The sequence below is a fragment of the Mustela putorius genome, unplaced genomic scaffold (genome assembly GCF_011764305.1).
Source record: "Mustela putorius furo isolate JIRA1106 unplaced genomic scaffold, ASM1176430v1.1 tig00003896_pilon_pilon_pilon, whole genome shotgun sequence".
Classification (NCBI taxonomy): Eukaryota; Metazoa; Chordata; class Mammalia; order Carnivora; family Mustelidae; genus Mustela; species Mustela putorius.
Genome location: NW_025422045.1, coordinates 284,514 through 305,731, shown reverse-complemented (window position 1 = coordinate 305,731; position 21,218 = coordinate 284,514). Strand labels below are relative to the sequence as shown.

Here is a 21,218-nt window from a genome sequence, read left to right as displayed (position 1 = left end):
TTTCCCCCCACGAAGTCCCAGGGTCCGGCTTCTACTGGAATCAGCAGAGCCCCAACCCTCAAGAAAGGGCTCTGATCTTTAGGTCGTGGGGAAGCTGGGATTAAGCGCTCCGATCCCAGGCGGCTCGGAAGAGGCCGAGCTCCGGAGCGGATCTGAGTGAGACTTGTTGCTGGGGAAAACCGCAGCGTTGTTTCCCAGGGGAAGGGCTGACGTTCCCTGGCCTACACGGCCCGCTCGACTCGACGCCCGGGGCTGCCCGACTCTCGCAGGCGGGCACGTTCGTCAGCTTCCCCGCGCGGAAGCGGACGGCGCGCCCCCGCCACGCGCGCCCCCGCCACGCGCACTCCCCACGCGCACAGCCCCGCCACAAGCCTGCCTCCTACACGAGCCCCCCACGCACGCTCTCCCCGCCGCGCGCGCCCCCAGCCCTGCGCCCCAGCACGCGCGCCGTCGGCCCTTTCCCGCCGCGCTTCCTAGCGCCGCTAGCGCGCACGGGCCGGGGGAGGCGCTGCGGCCGCTGGGGGAGCGCCGCCTCCTCTTCCTCCACCTCCTCCTCCCTCCCGCCTCCTCCCTCTTCTCCTCCTCCACCCCCTCCTCCTCCTCCTCTTCACTACTGTTCCCACTCCCGGGCGGGGGCGGGCGCGTCCGGTTTGCTGGAACCGTTCGGAAATGGCAACTTGCGCGGTGGAGGTGTTCGGGCTCCCGGAGGACGAGGTGCGGGGGCCGAGGGGCTGCGGGGTGGGCTTCCCTTCTCGCCGCTCATCAGCCGGACCGGAGGAGGAGGAGGCGGCCGGAGAGTCGGCTGTCAGCCCCTGTTCCCGCCGCGCGAGCTCCGGGAGCGCGCAAGGCGCCGTAGGGACCTGGGGCGGCCCGGCGCGCGGGTGTGCGGCTGTGTGGGTGTGTGGGTGCGTGGGGTGGGGGCTTGCTTTAGCGAGCGGCATTTTCTTCGCCGGGCTGGGGACTCCACACCCCTGTCCTCCCCGAGCCGCCGCCTTCCTTGCAGTTTCCTTCAGGAAGTGCCGAGGAGGGGCGCTAGGCTGCGAGAGGCGTGGGTGCGCGGGGGGACGCGCGGCGCCCCGCCGGCCTCTTCCTGCCGCCCCCTGCCGAGGGTGCGTGCTGGGGCGGGCGGGGGGTGGATTTCCCCGGAGTTCAGCATCCCGTCCCGGCTGCTGACACAGGCCCGCTGGACTTCACGGACTTTCCAAGTGTCATAAGCAGTTGGGATTTTCATTTTTCGTCTGAAATTGTTTTTAACTCCCCTAACTGGAGAATGCGATGGGAAAGCAGGCAGACAGATTTTCCTCTTCGTGTTTAGCAACAAGTGTCCAGTGTGGCAAGTTCAGGGTACGTTTCACTGGTCTTCAGTGATACTTAAAAAAATAAAGCCGAGGGGCACCTGGGTGGCTCAGTGGGTTGAGCCTCTGCCTTCGGCTCGGGTGGTGGTCCCAGGGTCCCATGGTCCTGGAATCGAGCCCCGCATGGGGCTCTCCGCTCAGCGGGGAGCATGCTTCCCCATCTCTCTCTGCCTGCCTCTTGGCCTACTTGTGATCTCTCTCTCTCTCTCTCTATCAAATAAATAAACAAAATCTTAAGGGGGGGAAAAAAAAGCCGAACAGGTACAAATATTTGGACGAACTTCCCATAGCTGTTCGCTTTAAAAATTAAGTTCCATGATTTGAGAAGGCAAAGCTGTCCCTTCGCAGCAAAATAATTTAGGCTGGTGATGCCTCGCGATTAGTAAAACTGAGGCCATTCGGAAAGAAAATTATTCCGTTTTAGTATGAGATGTGGCTCCTCTAAACTCCTGATGATTGTCTCAAAAATGGGAATGGGTGGGAGATGAAAAGGTATCCAGTCTAACAGTGATTAGTTCAGTTTGGGGGGGGGGGAATCAAATTTAAGCATTTTTGTTGACTGGCTAAGCTGTCACACATACTTATTATCAAGATTAGACCTTAACTGTAATACATCACTGTAAATTTATCTTCTGACAGTGTTGGAATATTTCCTTCTCTTAGTAACTTGGTATCTTCAGATGTCTTTTACAAAATGTCTTTTACATTTATCTCAGAGTTTTTTGTATCTAAATAGTGGGCAACTTGTTTATGCAGGCAAGTTATCTCAGAGTGTTTTGAGACTAATCATGTGATAGATGAGAATTTAATTTCTTAATTATTGCTACCAAAAGAGAAGCAAAGTGGTGGAAAAATGGTGGCAGCTTGGTAGACCCCCAGAAACAACAGTCAGTATGCTATCGCCAGAGATGATATTCCTGCTAAAGTCCATTATTGTTCAGCAGAAGAGATCAGAGGAAAATAATGTGGTGTTGAACCTGTGATAGCTTTCTCATCCGTCAGACCTCCCTGCTTTGCTACCATAAGCTGTTCAGTGCAGATAACCTCAAACTGACATTCAACCCAATCAGGCTGGCCTTGGACTTTCTTTCCTTTTTGTTATTATTACTCAGTGGTAGATCCTGATTTCCAGATTTCTCATTGCATTCCCTTCCAGCAAAGCCAGCCGATCATAGAATATTGCTGAAGGCATCGTTCACTCTCCTCTCTTGGTTCAGGTTCTGTGTTTTCCGTGATCTGCTTCTCACATCATGCTTCTGCCCAGATGAAATAATGTGAATTATGGCAGTTAGTGGCTTGGTCAGTAAGCAACTGGGGCTAAAGGCCAGAAACTCCACCCGTTGAAATGAGGTGTTCCTGAGCTTGCATCCTGAGGGATTTGTACTTCTAGGAAGTTGCATGGCCTGGGGCCCGCTCTGTTTGCATGTTGGGGGTCCAGTTGTCAGTGCCATGACTCAGAGTTCTTGCAGCTCTCTCTGTCTGCTTTGTCCACATTAATGAAGAGAGTTGGATCGGACGGAAGAGAAGAGACATGATGATGGAGTGTTGTCTTCCGCTTCTTCCCCTGCGTGATTCTTTCAACAGACATTATTAACTGTCTGTTCTGGGTCATGCAGTGTGCTGTCCACCAGGGATAGAGAGAGAAAAAACAGTCCCTGCCTGTTTTTTGAAGAGCTCACAGCCTGGTGGGAAAGATAAAAATCACTTGTTTTCTGGTAGAGATTGTCATCTCATCACTCTTACTTGACATTTATTTTCTGGTCCATCACAAAGTAAAAGAGGGCTCAGAAGAGCCTCCCCCCTCAGTTTTTTTTTTTTTTTGAAGAAAGACTGTTATTTCCTAGAACTCACAGACTACTTGGGGATAGGCAGCCCTCTGCTGTTGATTAAAAATAAGGTAGCTTTTCTGTTACAGCACACAGTGATGATTCTTATTTTAAATTTGAAACTGAAATGAGAAGAAAAATGAACAGACATAGGATATAAGATACTTAGAGCATTGTGATTTAACCAATATTTTTATCCACTGGGTCACACTGTATGAGCATATTAGTGGCTCATTGAAGTAGGCCAAAGTTTAGGTCATAATTCCTCTCTGTCACTTTTCAGTGAGTTTTAGTTCTTATTCCACATATAAATGTCTTTTAGTGAGAGAAGGTTTTGGCTTCATGTGCAAAATGTTGTCATTAAAGAATAACAAACTAAGGAAGTAGTGAATATAAATTATACCAGATTTGCTCTGACAGTCTCTTGGGATTAACAATAGAGACTAATTCCCACCAACCTTTGGTGAGGAGGCATGTGGAAGCTCTGGACAGTGGAATTCGGCATCCCTTCCAGTCTCTTTTCAGTGGACTTCCCTATTAGACAGAGGTTGGAAAGCCAAACAGCACGTTTCTCATACTTTCTGGCACTTAGCATTCTGGAAATGGGTTTTGAAATAGGTTTCCCTGTACGGCTCACTTCCTTGAGATTTGGAAAGTACAAATGAAGTGGAGCCTAAGTTCTTGTTTCTTTGGCTTGTTCTTCTGACAAGCACAGTCATGTAGACGTTGACTTTTCCAGCAAAAGTGTTTCAATATCTGGTAACCTGTTTTGAGAAGATTGGTAGGAAGTTTCGGAATCTGTGGTGGTGGCAGCTTCCTGATGACTAGTTGGGTACATTTGTAAAGCCAGCAGATCTGGGGGTGGCTTCTGAGTCCCTGTCTTCCTGACAGGGGGTGGGGGAGCAGAAGTGACACTGTCCTGGGTGGGCCAGTTCGAGCTGTTTCCAGGGCCTCTGGAGGCCCAGCCTTGCAGCCTGCCTCTCCAGCTCTTCCCAACAACTTTGTAAACAGCCAATTCCCTGGATTGACTTCTTTATTCTTAAAACATCTAGAGTGAGGTCTATTTCCTGCACCTGAAACCTGAGGGAAGGAAAGGGAACGAGCTGAGAGTGTCTGCTGCCAGTTTGGAAGACCAGTTTGCACTTGTAGAGGAAGGGGTGACTTTGGTGGGGACAGCGACAACAGTGCATAAGCAGCAGGGTAACTAAGAACAGCATCTGCTGATGCTTCTAGAACCCCAGTGCTACGCAGAAGCAGACCTGGCCTGTCCTGGCATCACGCCGAGTTCCCAAACCTCTACTCAATGGCACACAAAGGAGAAGCACCGTGGAAGCCAGCTGCGTTAGCACCTCTCCCACACTTTCTTGTGTTCATTTTGCCATTGCTCCTTTTTTGCAGCTTCTTAATCCCAGCATCATCCTATTTTTCATGGGTTTCCATGGGACCAAAGAAGTGGATAAAGAGATTTTATTTTGTAGCAGTTTATATTTTAGTTATTTTAAACCAGCAGAAGAGTTGAAAGTACAGCACAAAGAAGTCCAGATCCTCCTCGTGCTGGTTCTCCAGCTGTTGACATTCCACAACTGCTCCATAACACTTTTTGCCATTTTCATTAATCTTTTCTTTTCTTTTCTTTTTTTTTTTTGAAGATTTATTTATTTATTTCAGAGAGAGAGAGAGTGAGAGAGAGCATGTGCACACGAGCAGAGGGAAGGGCAGAGGCAGAGGGAGAGAGAGAAAGAATCTCAGGGGCACTCTGTGCTGAGTGCTGAGCCCAACACGGGGCTCGATCTCATGACCCTGAGATCAAGACCTGAGCCAAAATCAAGAGTCTGGTGCTTAACCTACTGAGCCACCTAGGTGCCCCCTAATGCCCCTCTTCTTCTAAACCATTTGAGGGCAAACTGCAGACCCAGTGCTCTGTCACCTCTTAATACTTTGGTGTGTATTTTCCTAAAACAAGAACACTTTTTTTTTTTTTTTTAACAAGCAAACTTTTAAAAATATTTTATTTATTTAAGAGAGAGTGTGAAAGTAAGAGAGCATGAGCAGGAGGAGTGGCAGGGGGAATGGCAGAGGGAGGGAGCCTGATAATGGGGCTGGATCCCAGGACCCTGGGATCATGACCCAAGCCGGAGGCAGTTGCTTAACTGACTGAGCCACTCAGGTGCCCCAACAAGAACACTTTCCTACATAACAGCTGTCCATTCCTCTAAGGCAGAAAATCAGCACTGATATGACACTACCCTCCAAAGTGCAGAGCCCATCAGTCTTTGCCAGGTGTTCTCATAATTTCTCTTTTTCCTTTCTGGTCCAAGAGCCCAGGGAGGAGCATAGGTTGTGGATACCTGCCATGGCTTTGCGGTCTCTTCTCATCTGTATAGTTCCTTGACTGTTACAGAGTACAGGCCGTACGACCTGTAGGAGGTTCCCCGGCCTGGGTCTGTTTACTGCTTTCCCAGGGCCATGGCACAGCCATGCTTTTTTGGCAGGATTCACAGAGACGATGCTGTGCCTCCCATTGAGGGGTGCACAATATTAATTTGTCCGTCACCATCAACGATAACCTTGCTCACTTGATTATTTTGGTGCCCACCAGGTTTCTTTTTTGTAGCGTCACTATTTCCTCCCTCATAACTGATTAGTATCTTGTGGGGATGTCTGCAGAGACTATGCCAGTGGCCTCCCCTTCATCAGATTCCCATCCAGCTCTTTTAGCATTCATTGATGACTTACACTTGAATCAAACACCACTATTTTTTTTTTTTTAATTTCCATCTTTATTAGTTGGCATTCTGTGTCCACCTTATTCAATGGGTTGTAATTATTTACTATCATTAACTATTTTGTTGCTCAAATGATCACCGTTTGGTCAGTGGAAGCCCTTTCAAGGGGGTTCCTAGTTAATATTGTGACAAGTCCCCATCCTTTGAACCCTCCCTGACTTTCCAGCAGCAGACACTCCAGACTCCTCTTGTATTTTACCTGGCCCCCTGCTGTCTGGAACATTTAGGAGATAAAGCCTTTCAGAAGCCAAGATTGGAGTCTTCAGTGATTGGGGTCTTCAGAGTGCGCATTCCTGTTGAATGTCATTGCTCTTTAGCCATCTCAGCAGTAAAGAAAAGTGTGTGTGTGTGTGTGTGTACACATAAACGTATATCACTTTCTATGTCAATCTGTATACATGTATTTAAAAATCATGAATTCGTATTAGTTTTCGAATTCAAATCTAATGCCTCAGGGTTCTTTCCAGCCATAAGTACCTTCTCTACGAGTAAAAATTCTGACTTTTTATTATTCTCATTATTTTTACTTATTTGCCCGGTCTCTTTACTTATGTTTTTGATATCCCTGATTTCCCAAGCACGCAGGCATGTCCCCTGTCTACGACTTTCCACTTTAGTAGGAGTACTGCTGGGGCCCAGAGTCACCGGGGCCCGGTGTCAGTGGGCACCGACTGCTGGGTCTCTGCATGGCACCGCCCTTTTCCTCTCCTGCCCCAGGCTGATGAGCCTGCTGACCGTGAACCTCCGTCAGACTGCCTCCTCCACCCAAGCCCTGCCTAAGCTGGGCCCGACGTTGATTCCTCTGCACCAGGCCGAGATTAGAGGGGACTATATGTATGTATCTTTTTACAGTTAACTATTAGTAATTCATCTATCATATAGGAATAGGATCTTGGAGCTGGAAGGCACCATAAATAAATCACTTAGGGTAAACAGGGGTATAGAAAATAAAATTTGACTAGGATGGAATTCTGGCTTTGTCACTCTTGGTGATTCAGCCTAGGTATTTGACACCTGTCAGAGCAGGATCCTTACATCAGCTGATTCCCCCTTCCCTAGCTGTGTCTGGTATTAAGAATATTCTGTAGCACTGAAAAAATGTAAGATTGCTGATCTGAATGGCTAAACCCACTGTCTACTGAATTCTGTGGCGGTCGGTGTTACTGACCTTTCACTTGTTAGTCTGGCTCCCGTTGCTAATCCTATCAAAGTTTTGAGAGGATAAATGGAGGGAGAAGGTAGGAGAAGAAATGCAGGGAGAAAGACAGCACAAACAAATGAGAAAAGGCTTTCATAAGACTTTTCTGAAGTCTTGAGGAATTAATATGTCTGTAATCATAGCCCTGTGGCCTGACCCAAACGTTTGGCTTCCTCCCATATGAGATGTGCACTGGCAATGAATGTGAACCATCACGTCATATTTTCATGTCAAATCACATTTTCTGCCTGAAGTACATCCTGCAGAAGTTTTTTTAGTGTTTGCTGGTAATAAACTTCTTTGGTTTTGTTTTTGCGTAAGATGCTTTCATGAAAATATCCTCCTTTAAGGTAAAAGCGTCAGTCTAAATATATTCAGAGCTGCCTCTAATTAAATGCCTGCTGTATTCCAAGCACCAGGTCACATGTTCTCATATTTTAGTTGTAATCATCCAAACAGTTTTGCAGAAGTAGATAGTGTTATCTCCATTTTACAGATAAGGAATGTGAGATTGTGATTTGCTCAAGGACTTGGTCCTATTAGGTAGCTAGTGATCTGCACTTGAATCTCAGATTTCTTTAATACCAAAGACTTGGTCTTTCCACTGTCCTTCTGCAAATAGTTGTCCAAATAGAAGAATTTAACAGAAGAGACTCTCTTCTGTTGAAGGCAACAAATGTAACATGTGCAAAATTAACTTGTAATCATTCTTATGTTCTTCCACTTCTTCTGTCTTTTTTTGTTAGTAGATTTTAGCTGGACCTTTGAAGTACTTGAATTTTATATTTGCTTAAGTATTTGTTGAACATTTACTATGGGTGAGGCATTTGGATCAGGCCATGAGGTGATAGTGATGAATGACAGACCTCACTGAATTTATCACCTACAGGAAGAAAAGGACAGTAAATACGGAATCACACAAACATTTTATAGGTATGAAGGAAAAGGCAGGTGAGATAAAAGTATACAACAGGAACGATGAATTCATCTCCCATGGTATGAAGGAGGGGAGAGAGTAATAAGGAAAGGCTGAGAAAGTCACCTTTAAGATGAACATAAGGATCAATAGGGGTTAGTGAGGCAAAGACTGGGGCAAAGGAGCCTTCCAGGTAGGCAGAACTCACTGCGTGTGCAGAAGGTAAGATGGAGAGGAAGAAGAAGACTAGGGTAGTGGTGTCAGATGAGTGTGGAGAGGAGGGAAGAGCAGAGCCCGGGCAGGCAGATGAGGGAAACTCGCCAAACATGTGTGTGGACACCACACACACACACACACACACACACACACACACACACACACACTCACACATCATCATCATCATCATCATCACCACTAACATTTTTTTTAGAGTTACTCTCTGCTCCTCAGGTATTTAACTTTTTCTCTATTTGTTATTCATGTCTTGTCACATCTCTGGCTTTCCATCTAGGATCACTATTTTCTTTTCTTTTTTTTTTTTTTAAAGATTTTATTTATTTATTTGACAGAGAGAAATCACAAGTAGATGGAGAGGCAGGCAGAGAGAGAGAGAGAGAGGGAAGCAGGCTCCCTGCTGAGCAGAGAGCCCGATGCGGGACTCGATCCCAGGACCCTGAGATCATGACCAGAGCCGAAGGCAGCGGCTTAACCCACTGAGCCACCCAGGCGCCCCTAGGATCACTATTTTCTGCCTGAAGTACATCCTGTAGAAGTTTTTTTAGTGTTTGCTGGTGATAAACTTCCTTGGTTTTTGTTTTTGTCTGATAATATCTCTATTTTGTTTTTCTTCTTTTCTTGGGCAGGGCTTCAGAAGGGGAGTGGAGTAAAACTTACAAACAGTGAAATGCAGATTTTTAAACATACACTTTGACGTACAGTGCGCATGTGACACACAGCCCAATTAAGATAGAGAGTATTTTCATCACTCCTGGGGCACCTAGGAGGCTCAGTCAATTAAGTGTCTGCCTTTGGCTCAGGTCATGATCCCAGGGTCCTGGGATGGAGACCCACATTGGGCTCCCTGCTTACTCTCTTTAAATAAATGAAATATTAAAAAAAAAATTCCATCACTCCAGAATGTCCCCTTGGGCCCTCTTTCAGTCAGCTTCCCACTTCACTCTCCAGAGGCAACCTTTTATCACCATGCTTATCCTTTGGCCTGTCCTGGAACTCCATAGAAATGGAATCATATAGTATGTATTCTTTTGTATCTGGCTCCTTTTGTCTAACGTAATGTTTTTCAGTCACCCATGTGGTTGTTTGTAAAAGCAACTCATTCATTTTATTGCTGAGTAGTATTCCATTGTATGAGTATACCAGATCTTTATCCATTCTCCTTTTGACAGACACTCCCATTGTTTCCAGCTTTCGGCTACTGTGAATAAACCTACTGTGAACATTCATCTACAAATCTTATGAAAATTTCTTTCCCACAAACATAGGTTAATAAGCTTGATGTGTATCTTTCCAGAGGCATTTCATGTATAAAGAAGCGTGCATGGTGCTATCACATGTAAGAGTAGTGTTAAAATGTGACGGGACGAGGAGCTGTTCTTTTTCAGAAATTATATGGTTTGGATCGAATAACTAAAGTTACAGTTTTCTAGTTGGGGAATAGTCCCTGAGCTGCATTAATGATAGCCCTTCCCTGTCTTACCTTCATGCTCTACGTGTGGGTCTCAGCTTTAGTGTTCATCAGAATCACCTGGAGAGTTTGTTAAAACACAGACTACTGTCCCCACCAGACTGTCTGATTCAGTAGATGGGCCTGAAAGCCTGTGTTTTGGATAAATTCCCATGTGCTCCTACCACTGGTCCAGGGAATACCCTTTGAGAACCACAGCTGGTCCTAAATATAAGGATTCTGGTATTCTAGTTTATCATGGTTACTACAACCAAACACTGCTTTGACCATGTAAGCAAATCCATAGCACTTACACATGCCACCTTTACTGGGACTGTCCTCATTTCATGGATTTTCTGGTACATGTCATCTAGCATTGACATTTTTATAAAATGTCTCAAGTCAGTTTACACAGCAGAGGAACAAACCTGCTAGCAGTCCAAGGTTCAGATTTTTAGTTTTGAAAATATGGTCACCATAAATGATCTAACATGTTGCCAAAAAAAAAAAAAAAGGAGAAAGATAAGAAATACATCCTTCCTTTCTACTCTAGCAGTTTTTAAAATAAATGTGCGGTGTTTATATTATTGCATTGTGTGAGTACAGTAATCACATCAGAACCCTTATGTCATGTTTATAACTAGTGCACATTTTTTTGTTCACTTTAGTTTTCTATATACGTGTCACAAATTTGCAAACTATCTGACGAAGCTTTAGAACTACTCCATGCAGATGTTCTATCTGTATATATGTATAATGGATGCTATCTATTCCCTTTTCTGCATTCTAGTTGGGGACAGCCTCTTGCTCTGTCGCATCCATCTGAACTGCTTCCACTCTACACCTGCTTTGTAGCCATCCCCTGCAGACTTCTATATGCCGTTCTTGTGAGAATTCTCTTGAACTCTTTTCTCCGTTGGAGCCACTGTTTCCTTAATCTTTTCTCTTTACTTAGTCCTTTCTCCTAACTTACTTCCTCATTTGCTGACGTACATCATCGGTATAGTGGGCAGGTACTGTTGACAGAACTGTTTGGAGATAGGGTTATTTCCAGTGGGACTCCCACATATAAATATTTATAACACTTGGTTCCTCTCCTTCCACCCCCCTGCCACGTCATCAGTTTCCTCGGAGAGAAGTCTTCCAGTCTTCTGTTTGGGCGCTGTAGATCTGGTGGCCAGTGTTCTGGGCTCACTGTGCAAACTTTCCCCTGTTTTCCATAAAGTGCCTTATTTCTACTTTCAGCTACTTCAGAAAGCTTTGAGGTTAATCAAGAATTTGTCAGCCCCTGCTATGTGCCAATTATTCTGCTGGGTTCCACAGAGAATACCAAGATAATGAAAAGATAAACTTCTTGAGCTTCAAAATCTCACAATTTTAATAGTGGAAAAAGACACATCGTTATCTCCTCAGACAGGAGACCACATGTGATAAGTGCTATAAAAAGGGGCCTTTCACAGCAAAAGGGGAAAATTCGTTTCAGCTATGAAGGCTTGTAGAAAAAATAGTATTTGGACTTAGAAGGAAGGACAAGTCTTTAAAAAAAACTACAATTTAATTTTTTTTTAAAGATTTTATTTATTTACCTGACGGAGATCGCAAGTAGGCAGCAGCTGGGGGTGGAGGGATCAGGCTCCCCGCTGAGCAGAGAGCCCAAGGCAGGGCTCGATCCTAGGACTCTGGAATCACAACCTGAGCTGAAGGCAGAGGATTAACCCACTGAGACACCCAGGCACCCCTACAATTTAAAAATTTTTTTAAAAGATCTTATTTATTTATTTGACAGAGAGTGAAAGAGAGAGAGCAAACAGCAGAGTGTGGTGGCGGTGGGGGGGTGGTGGTGGGGGAAGCAGGTTCCCCTCTGAGCAGGAAGCCTGATGTAGGACTCGATCTGAACACCCTGGGATTATGACCTCAGCCAAAACTGAGAGTCAGGTGGTCAACCAACAGAGCCAGTCAGGCACCCCTATCATCTCATTATTTTATTTCATTTTTTAAAATAGTTACTATCGCAGTTGTATATTTCCTTCTAATATTTATCCATCAGCACATATTTTTATAGTTATCATAGAATAGATACCACTCTGCATCCTGATATTTTCTAGTTAACATGATACAACATGTAATATTAATAATACATTTTGAGTGCTCGCTTCGGCAGCACATGTACTAAAATAATACATTTTAAATGGTTGCTCAAGGGGTGCCTGGGTGGCTCAGCGGGTTAAAGCCTCTACCTTCGGCTCAGGTCATGATCTCAGGGTCCTGAGATCGAGCCCCACATCGGGCTCTCTGCTCAGTAGGGAGCCTGCTTCCTCCTCTCTCTCTCTCTCTCTGCCTGCCTCTGCCTCCTTGTGATCTCTCTCTCTCTCAAATAATTAAATAAAATCTTTAAAAATAAATAAATAAATAAATAAATAAATAAATAAATGGTTGCTCAGATGATACAGGGTTTTAAGAATGAAGAGGTAGGGGATGGAGAAGACTATCCCATGCAGAGGGAGTCCAACTTGTGTAAAATCTCAGAGGTAAGTAGACACAGGGTAAATTTTTTAAAAAGTAGACTGACTGGATATGTGAGAAGGGAGTTAGGTATGGGAGGGAGGCAACAGAAGGCTGGAAGAAGGATGAAGAGAGGAACAAAAATTCTTCTAAGACATGTCAGAGATGGAAAGATTTAAAGCTCTACTTTTCCTATTCCTGGAGATTAGCTGTTTTCATGAATTGTGGAGATATCTCGGGCCTGGAAAGCCATTTTTAATTCCTATAGCCTTCTACATTGATAATGCATTGTCATTTTGTTTTGCACTGTCGTTGAGAAAAACCACATATTTTTGGCTAGGATTTGTAACTTTGCCGTATCACTTTCATAGATCAAGAAAGATTTCTTAGGAGTAGAAGGGGAAGTCTCAAACTTTAAAGAAGAGCTGTGATCTATTCGGGGATAATGTTCCTGTTTTGAATAAGGAGAAGATGTTTAATTTTCATTTCTTTTTTCCTCATTTGAGCACTGTCCACATCTCTATTTTTTAAGTTAATTATTTTTATTAACATATAATATATTATTTGCCCCAGGGATACAGGTCTGTGAATCATCAGGCTTACATACTTCACAGCACTCACCATATCACATACCCTCCCCAATGTCCATAACCCAACCACCCTCCCACACCCCACCTCCCTCCAGCAACCCTCAGTTTGTTTTGTGAGATTAAGAGTCTTAAGGTTTGTCTCCCTCCCGGTCCCATCTTGTTTGATTTTTTCCTTCCCTATTCCCCAGACCCCCCACTCTGCCTTTCAACTTCCTCATATCAGGGAGATCATCTGATAATTGTCTAGTTCCATCCATGTCATTGCAAAAGGCAAGATTTCATTTCTTTTGATGGCTGCATAGTATTCCATTGTATATATACACCACATCTTCTTTATCCATTCATCTGTTGATGGACATCTGGGCTCTTTCCACAGTTTGGCTATTGTGGGTGTTGCTGCTATGAACATTGAGGTGCACATGCCCCTTCGGGTCACTACATTTGTATCTTCAGGCTAAATACCCAGTAGTGCGATTGTTGGGTCATAGGGTAGCTCTATTTTCAACTTTTTGAAGAACCTCCATACTGTTTTGCAGAGTGGCTGCGCCAGCTTGCATTCCCACCAACAGCGTAGGAGGGCTCCCCTTTCTCTGCATACTCACCAGCATCTGTTGTTTCCTGACTTGTTAATTTTAGCCATTCTGACTGGTGTGAGGTGGTACCTCATTGTGGTTTTGATTCGTATTTCCCTGATGCTGAGGAGGCCAGTATTACCTTGATCCCCAAACCAGACAAAGACCCCAGCAAAAAGAAGAATTACAGACCAATATCCTTGATGAACACGTCTCTATTAACAGTACTTTGAATACTGTGTTTTCAAAGATACTGAAGAGTTCAGTCTCTTGTTGCAGCATTTATGTTCTTCTTTAGTTTCAAAGATGCTATGAGATATTATGATTTCTGCTTATGGTGATGATTACAAAGGCTCGTTTGGCAATTTTCTAGCATTAATTTATAAAATGCACTTAAGTGAATGAAAGTATGAAAATAAAGTGCTTCTTACTTAGTTTTATGACAGAATCTTAATATAGCTTCACATCAGTTAACCACAACACCCCAAATAACTAGTTCTGATATCTGTGGTAAGAAATCCAAGGAGAAAATTTAAAAGCTAAATGTGTTTCTGGCTGTGAGTAATTTATCACTCCCTGAGTTTTTAAAATTAACACATGTTAACATTTTTCTCCAGGAGACTTCTGGGGGATAGTTTCTGTAGAGGTTCCACTAATATGGAGTAACTTCTTAGGAGGGGTGTGGTAGTCTCTTTCCTCAATTAAGTTTAAATATAAATTATAAACGCTTGTCTGTGTTACGAAAGTTGGGATTATCAAATAACATTATTTGCTGATGGCGCTTTTGATTACACTTTACCACTTGAAAAACTTTATTTTTATTTATTAAGTCATCACAGAAAAGACTTCTAATTTTCAGAATTCAGTGTTGGAGATCCATACCTATGTAATAAAGAACAGGCTTTTCCCAGTCAACTGGGAGATGAGAAATTGGCTGTTCAAGCCAACAGAATACTTTAATGGGCCTATTTAATCAGTGGGACTTTTCCAGGAAGAAACGGTGACTGCAAATCTCTTCAAATTTTTGGGAATAAGTCCCTGCGGAAAACTGAAATTTCAGTTCACATATTTTCCTTTCTAAATTTTACTTCTATCTTTATTCTGATACCTGAGGATTACCCTCCCCTGCCGTATTTTTGCAAAATCAACTACTTATTTAGTTTTATTTGGGGCTAGAGGAAACTTATATTTTATCTAACATCTTTAGTAAGCATTTTGTATTATCTGAATTTGTCACCTATCTGAGATTTGGAGTTAATAGAATATTTCCATGATCATATTTATTCAGTGAAACCTCCAGGAATGAGGGTGGTTGTAAGCATTTAGAAGTAGAAGACTGAAATAAATATTCCATGATATGTGTATTTTCGCCTTTGCAGGCCTCTGCTCACAAGGGAATATGACTAACTACTTGTCAATGGGATGACTATATAATAGAATCTGTTAGGTTGCTATCTGTTGGGCAACATCTATTTCATATATGTTGATCTTATTAATGCTCTTGTGAATACTGTTATGCTTATGTCCTTGAGTACATTATTGAGAGTGTATCTAGGGGATAGATCTAAAAGTGGAATTTCTGGGTTATTGATTTAGAACTTTGGTAGATTTTGCAAAGGTCTCTTCAAAACAATTCTTCAATTTATACTTCCTACTAACAACATATTAGAGTTTTCCCTGATTACTAGTGAGATTGATAATCTTATCCTGTGTTTACTATCCATTCTCTGTAATTTCTTATGTTATGTTGTTTATATTTTACTTACTAATTTTTAGGATTTTAAAAAATATATTCTGGATAATCATAATTTGTCAATGGTACACATTTTAGATACTTCCTCCTTGTCTTCTCATTTTGTTCATGGCATCTCTTCTCATAAAAAGGGTATATAATTTTAATGTCAAATCTAACTACTTTTCCTATTAGAGTTTGTATTTTTTAAAACCCTCTCCTAATTCACTGTCAGAAATATTCTAAAATTTTCTATGAAATTTTTAAAGTTTTCTTTTTTGCTTATAAGACTTTTAATATAGCTGGAATTGGTTTTTGTATAGAGTATAAGATAGTGATTGAATGTTATTATTTACTTCTGTACTCATTTTTACTCTTCCCTATGAATTTTACAATTTTTTGTTAAAACCCATGACAAAAATCTGGGTGTGGGGAGTTGGAATTGTATTTATAGGTTACTTTGGAGAAAACGACAATAATATGGAATATTTCCATCCATGAACACAGTGAATTTCTTCATTTATTTAAGTCTTCTTTGTGTTCTTCAATAAGTTTTTATCATTTTATCCATAAAAGTTATTTACATTACTCATTAAGTCTGTTTCTTTGTGTCTGATAGTTTTGCTTAGTTGAGGATTTTTTAAAATATGCATTGTTTTATAATATTTTCTTACCTTTTAATTTTGAACAATTTAAAATCTACAGGACAATTAAAATGGTAGTATAATGAACACCTGTATACCCCCCGCTAGGTCCACAAATTGCTAACAGTTTACTTATTTCCTTTATTTACATACACCCACACATACACACATTCAATTTTTTATTTCCTGAAACATTAAAGAGTAAATTGTACTTTATCACACTGTATCCCTAAATATTTCAATATGTATCTCAAAGAACATCCTTATATAAAACCTTACAACAGTATGATACCCAGGAAATTTAATACTTGATTTGTTACAGTATCAATATACTATGGTTTTATTTAATGTATAATCTACTGAATGGGATTTTTAAAATAATGAGCATGGGGGAAAACAAGAGAGAGAGGCAAACCAAGAAACTGAACAAATTGATGGTTACCAGAGAGGAGGTGGGCAGGGGCATGGGTTAAATAGGTGATGGGGATTAAGAAGTGCACTTGTGGTGAACACTGGTTGTTTTATGTGAGAGCTGTATCACTAAATCGTATACCTGAAGCTAATATTATACTATATGTTTACTAACTGGAATTTAATTTAAACCTTAAAAAAATAGCTTTCTAAATAGTTATTAGAAATGATTATAAGCTCTTGATTTTGTGTTATTGTGTACATAGCAACAATGAAAATATTAGTGCTAAGAATTTGGCTGTAGATTTTCTTGGAAGCAATGATAAATTCTTAGTGTAATATTTACACTGTATTTAACTCTAGTGTTTTTGGCTTTTCTTTGTAGATAAGCAAGTTAACTAGAAATAACAATATAGTTTTTATTTTCTCTTCTATATCTTTTTTTAAAGTTTATTTTTGGCACAACAGTATTCATTATTTTTTCACCACACCCAGTGCTCCATGCAATCCGTGCCCTCTATAATACCCACCACCTGGTACCCCAACCTCCCACTCACCCGCCAATTCAAACCCCTTAGATTGTTTTTTAGAGTCCATAGTCTCTCATGGTTCACCTCCCCTTCCAACTTCCCCCAACTCCCTTCTCCTCTCTAACTCCCCATGTCCTCCATGCTATTTGTTATGCTCCACAAATAAGTGAAACCATATGATATTTGACTCTCTTTGCTTGACTGATTTCACTCAGCATAATCTCTTCCAGTCCCGTCCATGTTGCTACAAAAGTTGGGTATTCATCCTTTCTGATGGAGGCATAATACTCCATAGTGTATATGGACCACATCTTCCTTATCCATTCATCCGTTGAAGGGCATCTTGGTTCTTTCCACAGTTTGGCAACCGTGGCCATTGCTGCTATAAACATTGGGGGTACAGATAGCCTTTCTTTTCACTACATCTGTATCTTTGGGGTAAATACCCAGGAGTGCAATTGCAGGGTCATAGGGAAGTTCTATTTTTAATTTCTTGAGGAATCTCCACACTGTTCTCCAAAGAGGCTGCACCAACTTGCATTCCCACGAAGAGTGTAAGAGGGTTCCCCTTTCTCCATATACCCTCCAACACATGTTGTTTTTTCTCTTGTTAATTTTGGCCATTCTAACTGGTTTAAGGTGATATCTCAATATGGTTTTAATTTGAATCTCCCTGATGGCTAGTGATGATGAACGTTTTTTCATGTGTCTGATAGCCATTTGTATGTCTTCATTGCAGAAGTCTCTGTTCATATCTTCTGCCCATTTTTTGATATGCTTGTCTGTTTTGTGTGTGTTGAGTTTGAGGAGTTCATTATAGATCCTGGATATCAACCTTTTGTCTGTACTGTCATTTGCAAATATCTTCTCCCATTCCGTGGGTTGCCTCTTTGTTTTTCTGACTGTTTCCTTTGCTGTGCAGAAGCTTTTGATTTTGATGAAGTCCCAAAAGTTTATTTTGGCTTTTGTTTCCTTTGCCTTTGGAGACATATCTTGAAAGAAGTTGCTGTGGCTGATACTGAAGAGATTACTGCCTATGTTCTCCTCTAGGATTCTGATGGATTCCTGTCTCACGTTGAGGTCTTTTATCCATTTTGAGTTTATCTTTGTGTACAGTGTAAGAGAATGGTCGAGTTTCATTCTTCTACATATAGCTGCCCAGTTTTCCCAGCACCATTTATTGAAGAGACTGTCTTTTTTCCACTTTATATTTTTTCCTGCTTTGTTGAAGATTATTTGCCCATAGAGTTGAGGGTCCATATCTGGGCTCTCTACTCTGTTCCACTGGTCTGTGTGTCTGTTTTTATGCCAGTACCATGCTGTCTTGGTGATATCTTAATGAAATTAATTTTTAAAAAAGAGTCCTCCAAGTAATTTTAAAATCCTGCTTATTTTATTTGACATGTACATATTTAAAGGTATGTGTCTTAGATATGTTTAAAAGTATATGAAAATAACATATAAATTTTTGTGTTTTAGGAAAATTCACGAATTGTGAGGGTCAAAGTTATAGCTGGAATAGGCCTTGCCAAAAAGGATATCTTGGGAGCTAGGTAAGTATGTTAAGTTGGCTTGTAATTTCAAACTGCACTGATTGATAATTTTTTTTGGAACTTTGATGAGATGAATAATTGAATAATATTATTGGTAAATTATTGTGCAAAATGGAATAATTATATTTCCAACTGGTGTTTCCAATAAATTCCTGTGGCAATGGTGGGGGTTACCACATGGCAATGGTGGGGATTCTGGAAGGAATAGACCAAGAGAGTAGATTCCCAATCTGTGTCTGCTTGTCTGCTGACCTGAATCACACATGTGATAGCAGATTCAAAGCAACTTGGCTAAAGACAAAAGATCTGAATAGAGATAACAGTTGCTGTCTAAGAAACATGGTTGTGGTTCTTATCTAGAGAAGATAATTAATTGGATGATAAAATAAAACCAATAATCATTAGAGAAAAATTGCAGACTCCACAGTCTCTACAACTTGTAACGTCCAGGATATAATCCAAAATTATTTGATCTATAAAGAATAGGAAAATGGAACACATTCTCAGTAGAAAAAGAAAAGATGCTCAAATACATGTTTATACCTGATATTATACCACTAAAGATTAGAAATCTCAAGAATGAGATAGAAACTATAAAAAGTGAAAATTCTAGAACTGGAAATTATAATATTTGAAATTATAAGTCAGGTAGAATTAACAGCAGAATTCAGACAAAGAGGAAAACTTAATTGAACTAAAAACTAGATCAATAGAAATTATTTCTTAATAAACAAATGAGAGACATGGAACACCTGGGTGGGTCAGTCACTTAAGTGTCCAACTCTTGATCTTGGCTCAGGTCTTGATCTCAGGGTGGGGAGATCTCTGTCTTGTTTCTCTTCCCCAGTTCCTCCCATTTCTGAGATCTATAAGTAACAAACCTTGTGCTTCACCTCCTTTATGTGAGTCTATTAAAAGCACCTTCAATCAAAATGACCCTGGGCTTTCACTTCCCCAGAGTGGGAGCTCAGATGCTGAGGGAGCTTCCTGTCTAACCCCATGTGGGTGGTTTATTCCTCTTCGCTCAGTAGATCCTAATCTGCATATTCTTAATTTAATACACTAGCTCCAGGTCCTCAACACAGCTATGGACCTGTTTACTAAACTGAGTAAATGTTTAGTAGAGTGGTTCAATATTAAATGTAAGTAGAATAAAAAATTAAGGGTGTGTCTTATAATATCTATGTAAACCACTAAAAGTAATGTAAAGAATTATTGATAAAAAGCCAACAGACATTTTTAGATGAAATTCCCAAAAAAGTGAAATAATTAAATAAAAGCCTAGGAATGGAAGAATAAATGATCTAAATGATCCAAAAACAAAGGGAGGGGGGAAGAAGAAGAAGAATAGAAAAAGAATAAAAGAAGAAGGAGAAGAATAGAAAACCTGTTATAGATTGGTAGACCTAAATCTAATTGTACCAATAATAGTATTAAACATTTATGGACAAAGGTAAATATGAGGCAGAGGTTGTTAGAATAGATTGAAAAGCAAGACCCAATTGCATGTTGTTTATAAAAGATACATTTAAAAGAGACACAGTTAAGGAGAAATAAAATGGACCCAAAGAAATATGCCATGCAGACAGTAAGAATAAGAAGATGAAGTGGATTTATTAATATCTGATAAAATAGATTTCAACACCAGAAAGTATTTGCAGACATGGTATAACAACAAAAGAGTAACCAGGAGGCCATAACAATCATAAATCACAAATAAATTATAAAACAGTCACAAGAATGGACCTATGAATAGAGCTGGAAAATATATGAAATAACACTGGACAGAATTAAAAGGATAAATTAAAAAATTTCACAATCATAGTGGGGACATCAACACCTCTCTCAGCAATAGATGAAACAACTAGATTAGAAAATCAACAAAAGCACAAATTTGGACAATATTATGAACAACTTCAACATAAGGAACACTGTTTCTAACAATTGCACGTATACACTCTTTTCAAGTGGATGTTGTACATTCACCAGCATGGCCCATAAATGTATTATTTTTCTATTTCTGCAAGACTGATTACCGTAAAATTAGCTTAAAAGATCAAAAACTTATTATCTCAGTTTCTGTGGGTCAAAGCCCTTGCATGGTTTAGCTTTGTTGTCTGCTTCAGGGTCTCAAATAACTGCAGTCAAAGTATTGGCTAAGGGTATGGCCTCATCTGAGGCTTCTTTGGGGAAGAATCCACTTTCAAACTCATGTAGTTATTGATAGCATTCAGTTCCTTTCAGCTGCCAGATTGAGGGCTTCATTTTTGCTGGCTATCAGCCAGAGGCCACCCTAAGTTCCTTACTTAGGAACTTCATAACTTAGGAAGGTCATATGTATGACCTTCGTATGGCAGCTTGCAAGCTAACAACTTGCTTTTTCAAAGCTAGCAAAGGAGGGCATCTCTAAGCATAGATGGGTTACAGTCTTACATATAATCAACATACATTTTGTCACTTTTGCCATAATGTTTTGGTTAGAATACATAGGTCTTTCCCACATTTAAGAGGAGGATAACTCAAAGGGCATAAACATTAGGAGGTGGGGATAGTAGGAGCTGTCCTAGAGTCAGTCAGCCATAATATTGGGCCATAAAACAATAAATCAAAAAACTGCAAAATTCCCATTATTTTCAAATGCATATGGTACATTTCCCAACACACACCATTTTAGAACAAGTCTCAGGAATTTTGAAAACATTGAGATTACATAGAGGAAATGTTCTCTGATAACAGTGGAATTAAATTATAGGTAAATAATGTTATGATATTTAGAAAACCCCCAAATATTTGGAAGTAAAACAGTATTCTTCTAAATAATCTATGGGTCAAAGAAAAAACCACAAGAGAAATTAGGAAACATTTTGAACAGAATGAAAATGAAAATACAGCAATATCAAAATTTGGGGGATGTAGCTC

General features: G+C 41.0%; 1 protein-coding gene across 5 annotated transcripts in view; it reads left to right on the top strand.

The window, feature by feature from the left end:
• Positions 1-556: 556 nt before the first annotated feature.
• NEDD4 (NEDD4 E3 ubiquitin protein ligase) overlaps positions 557-21,218 on the top strand; it is a 124,178-nt gene continuing 103,516 nt past the window's right edge. The window contains exons 1-2 of one of the 5 annotated variants that reach the window (XM_004779214.3): positions 557-714; positions 18,226-18,299. In XM_004779214.3, coding sequence (XP_004779271.1) covers positions 670-714; positions 18,226-18,299 — 119 coding nt within the window. In that variant the 5' untranslated portion in view covers positions 557-669. Of the gene's footprint in view, positions 715-18,225; positions 18,300-21,218 lie in introns of those variants that run through there. The other 4 variants (XM_045067542.1, XM_004779212.3, XM_045067543.1 and 1 more) reach the window with 4 other exon arrangements.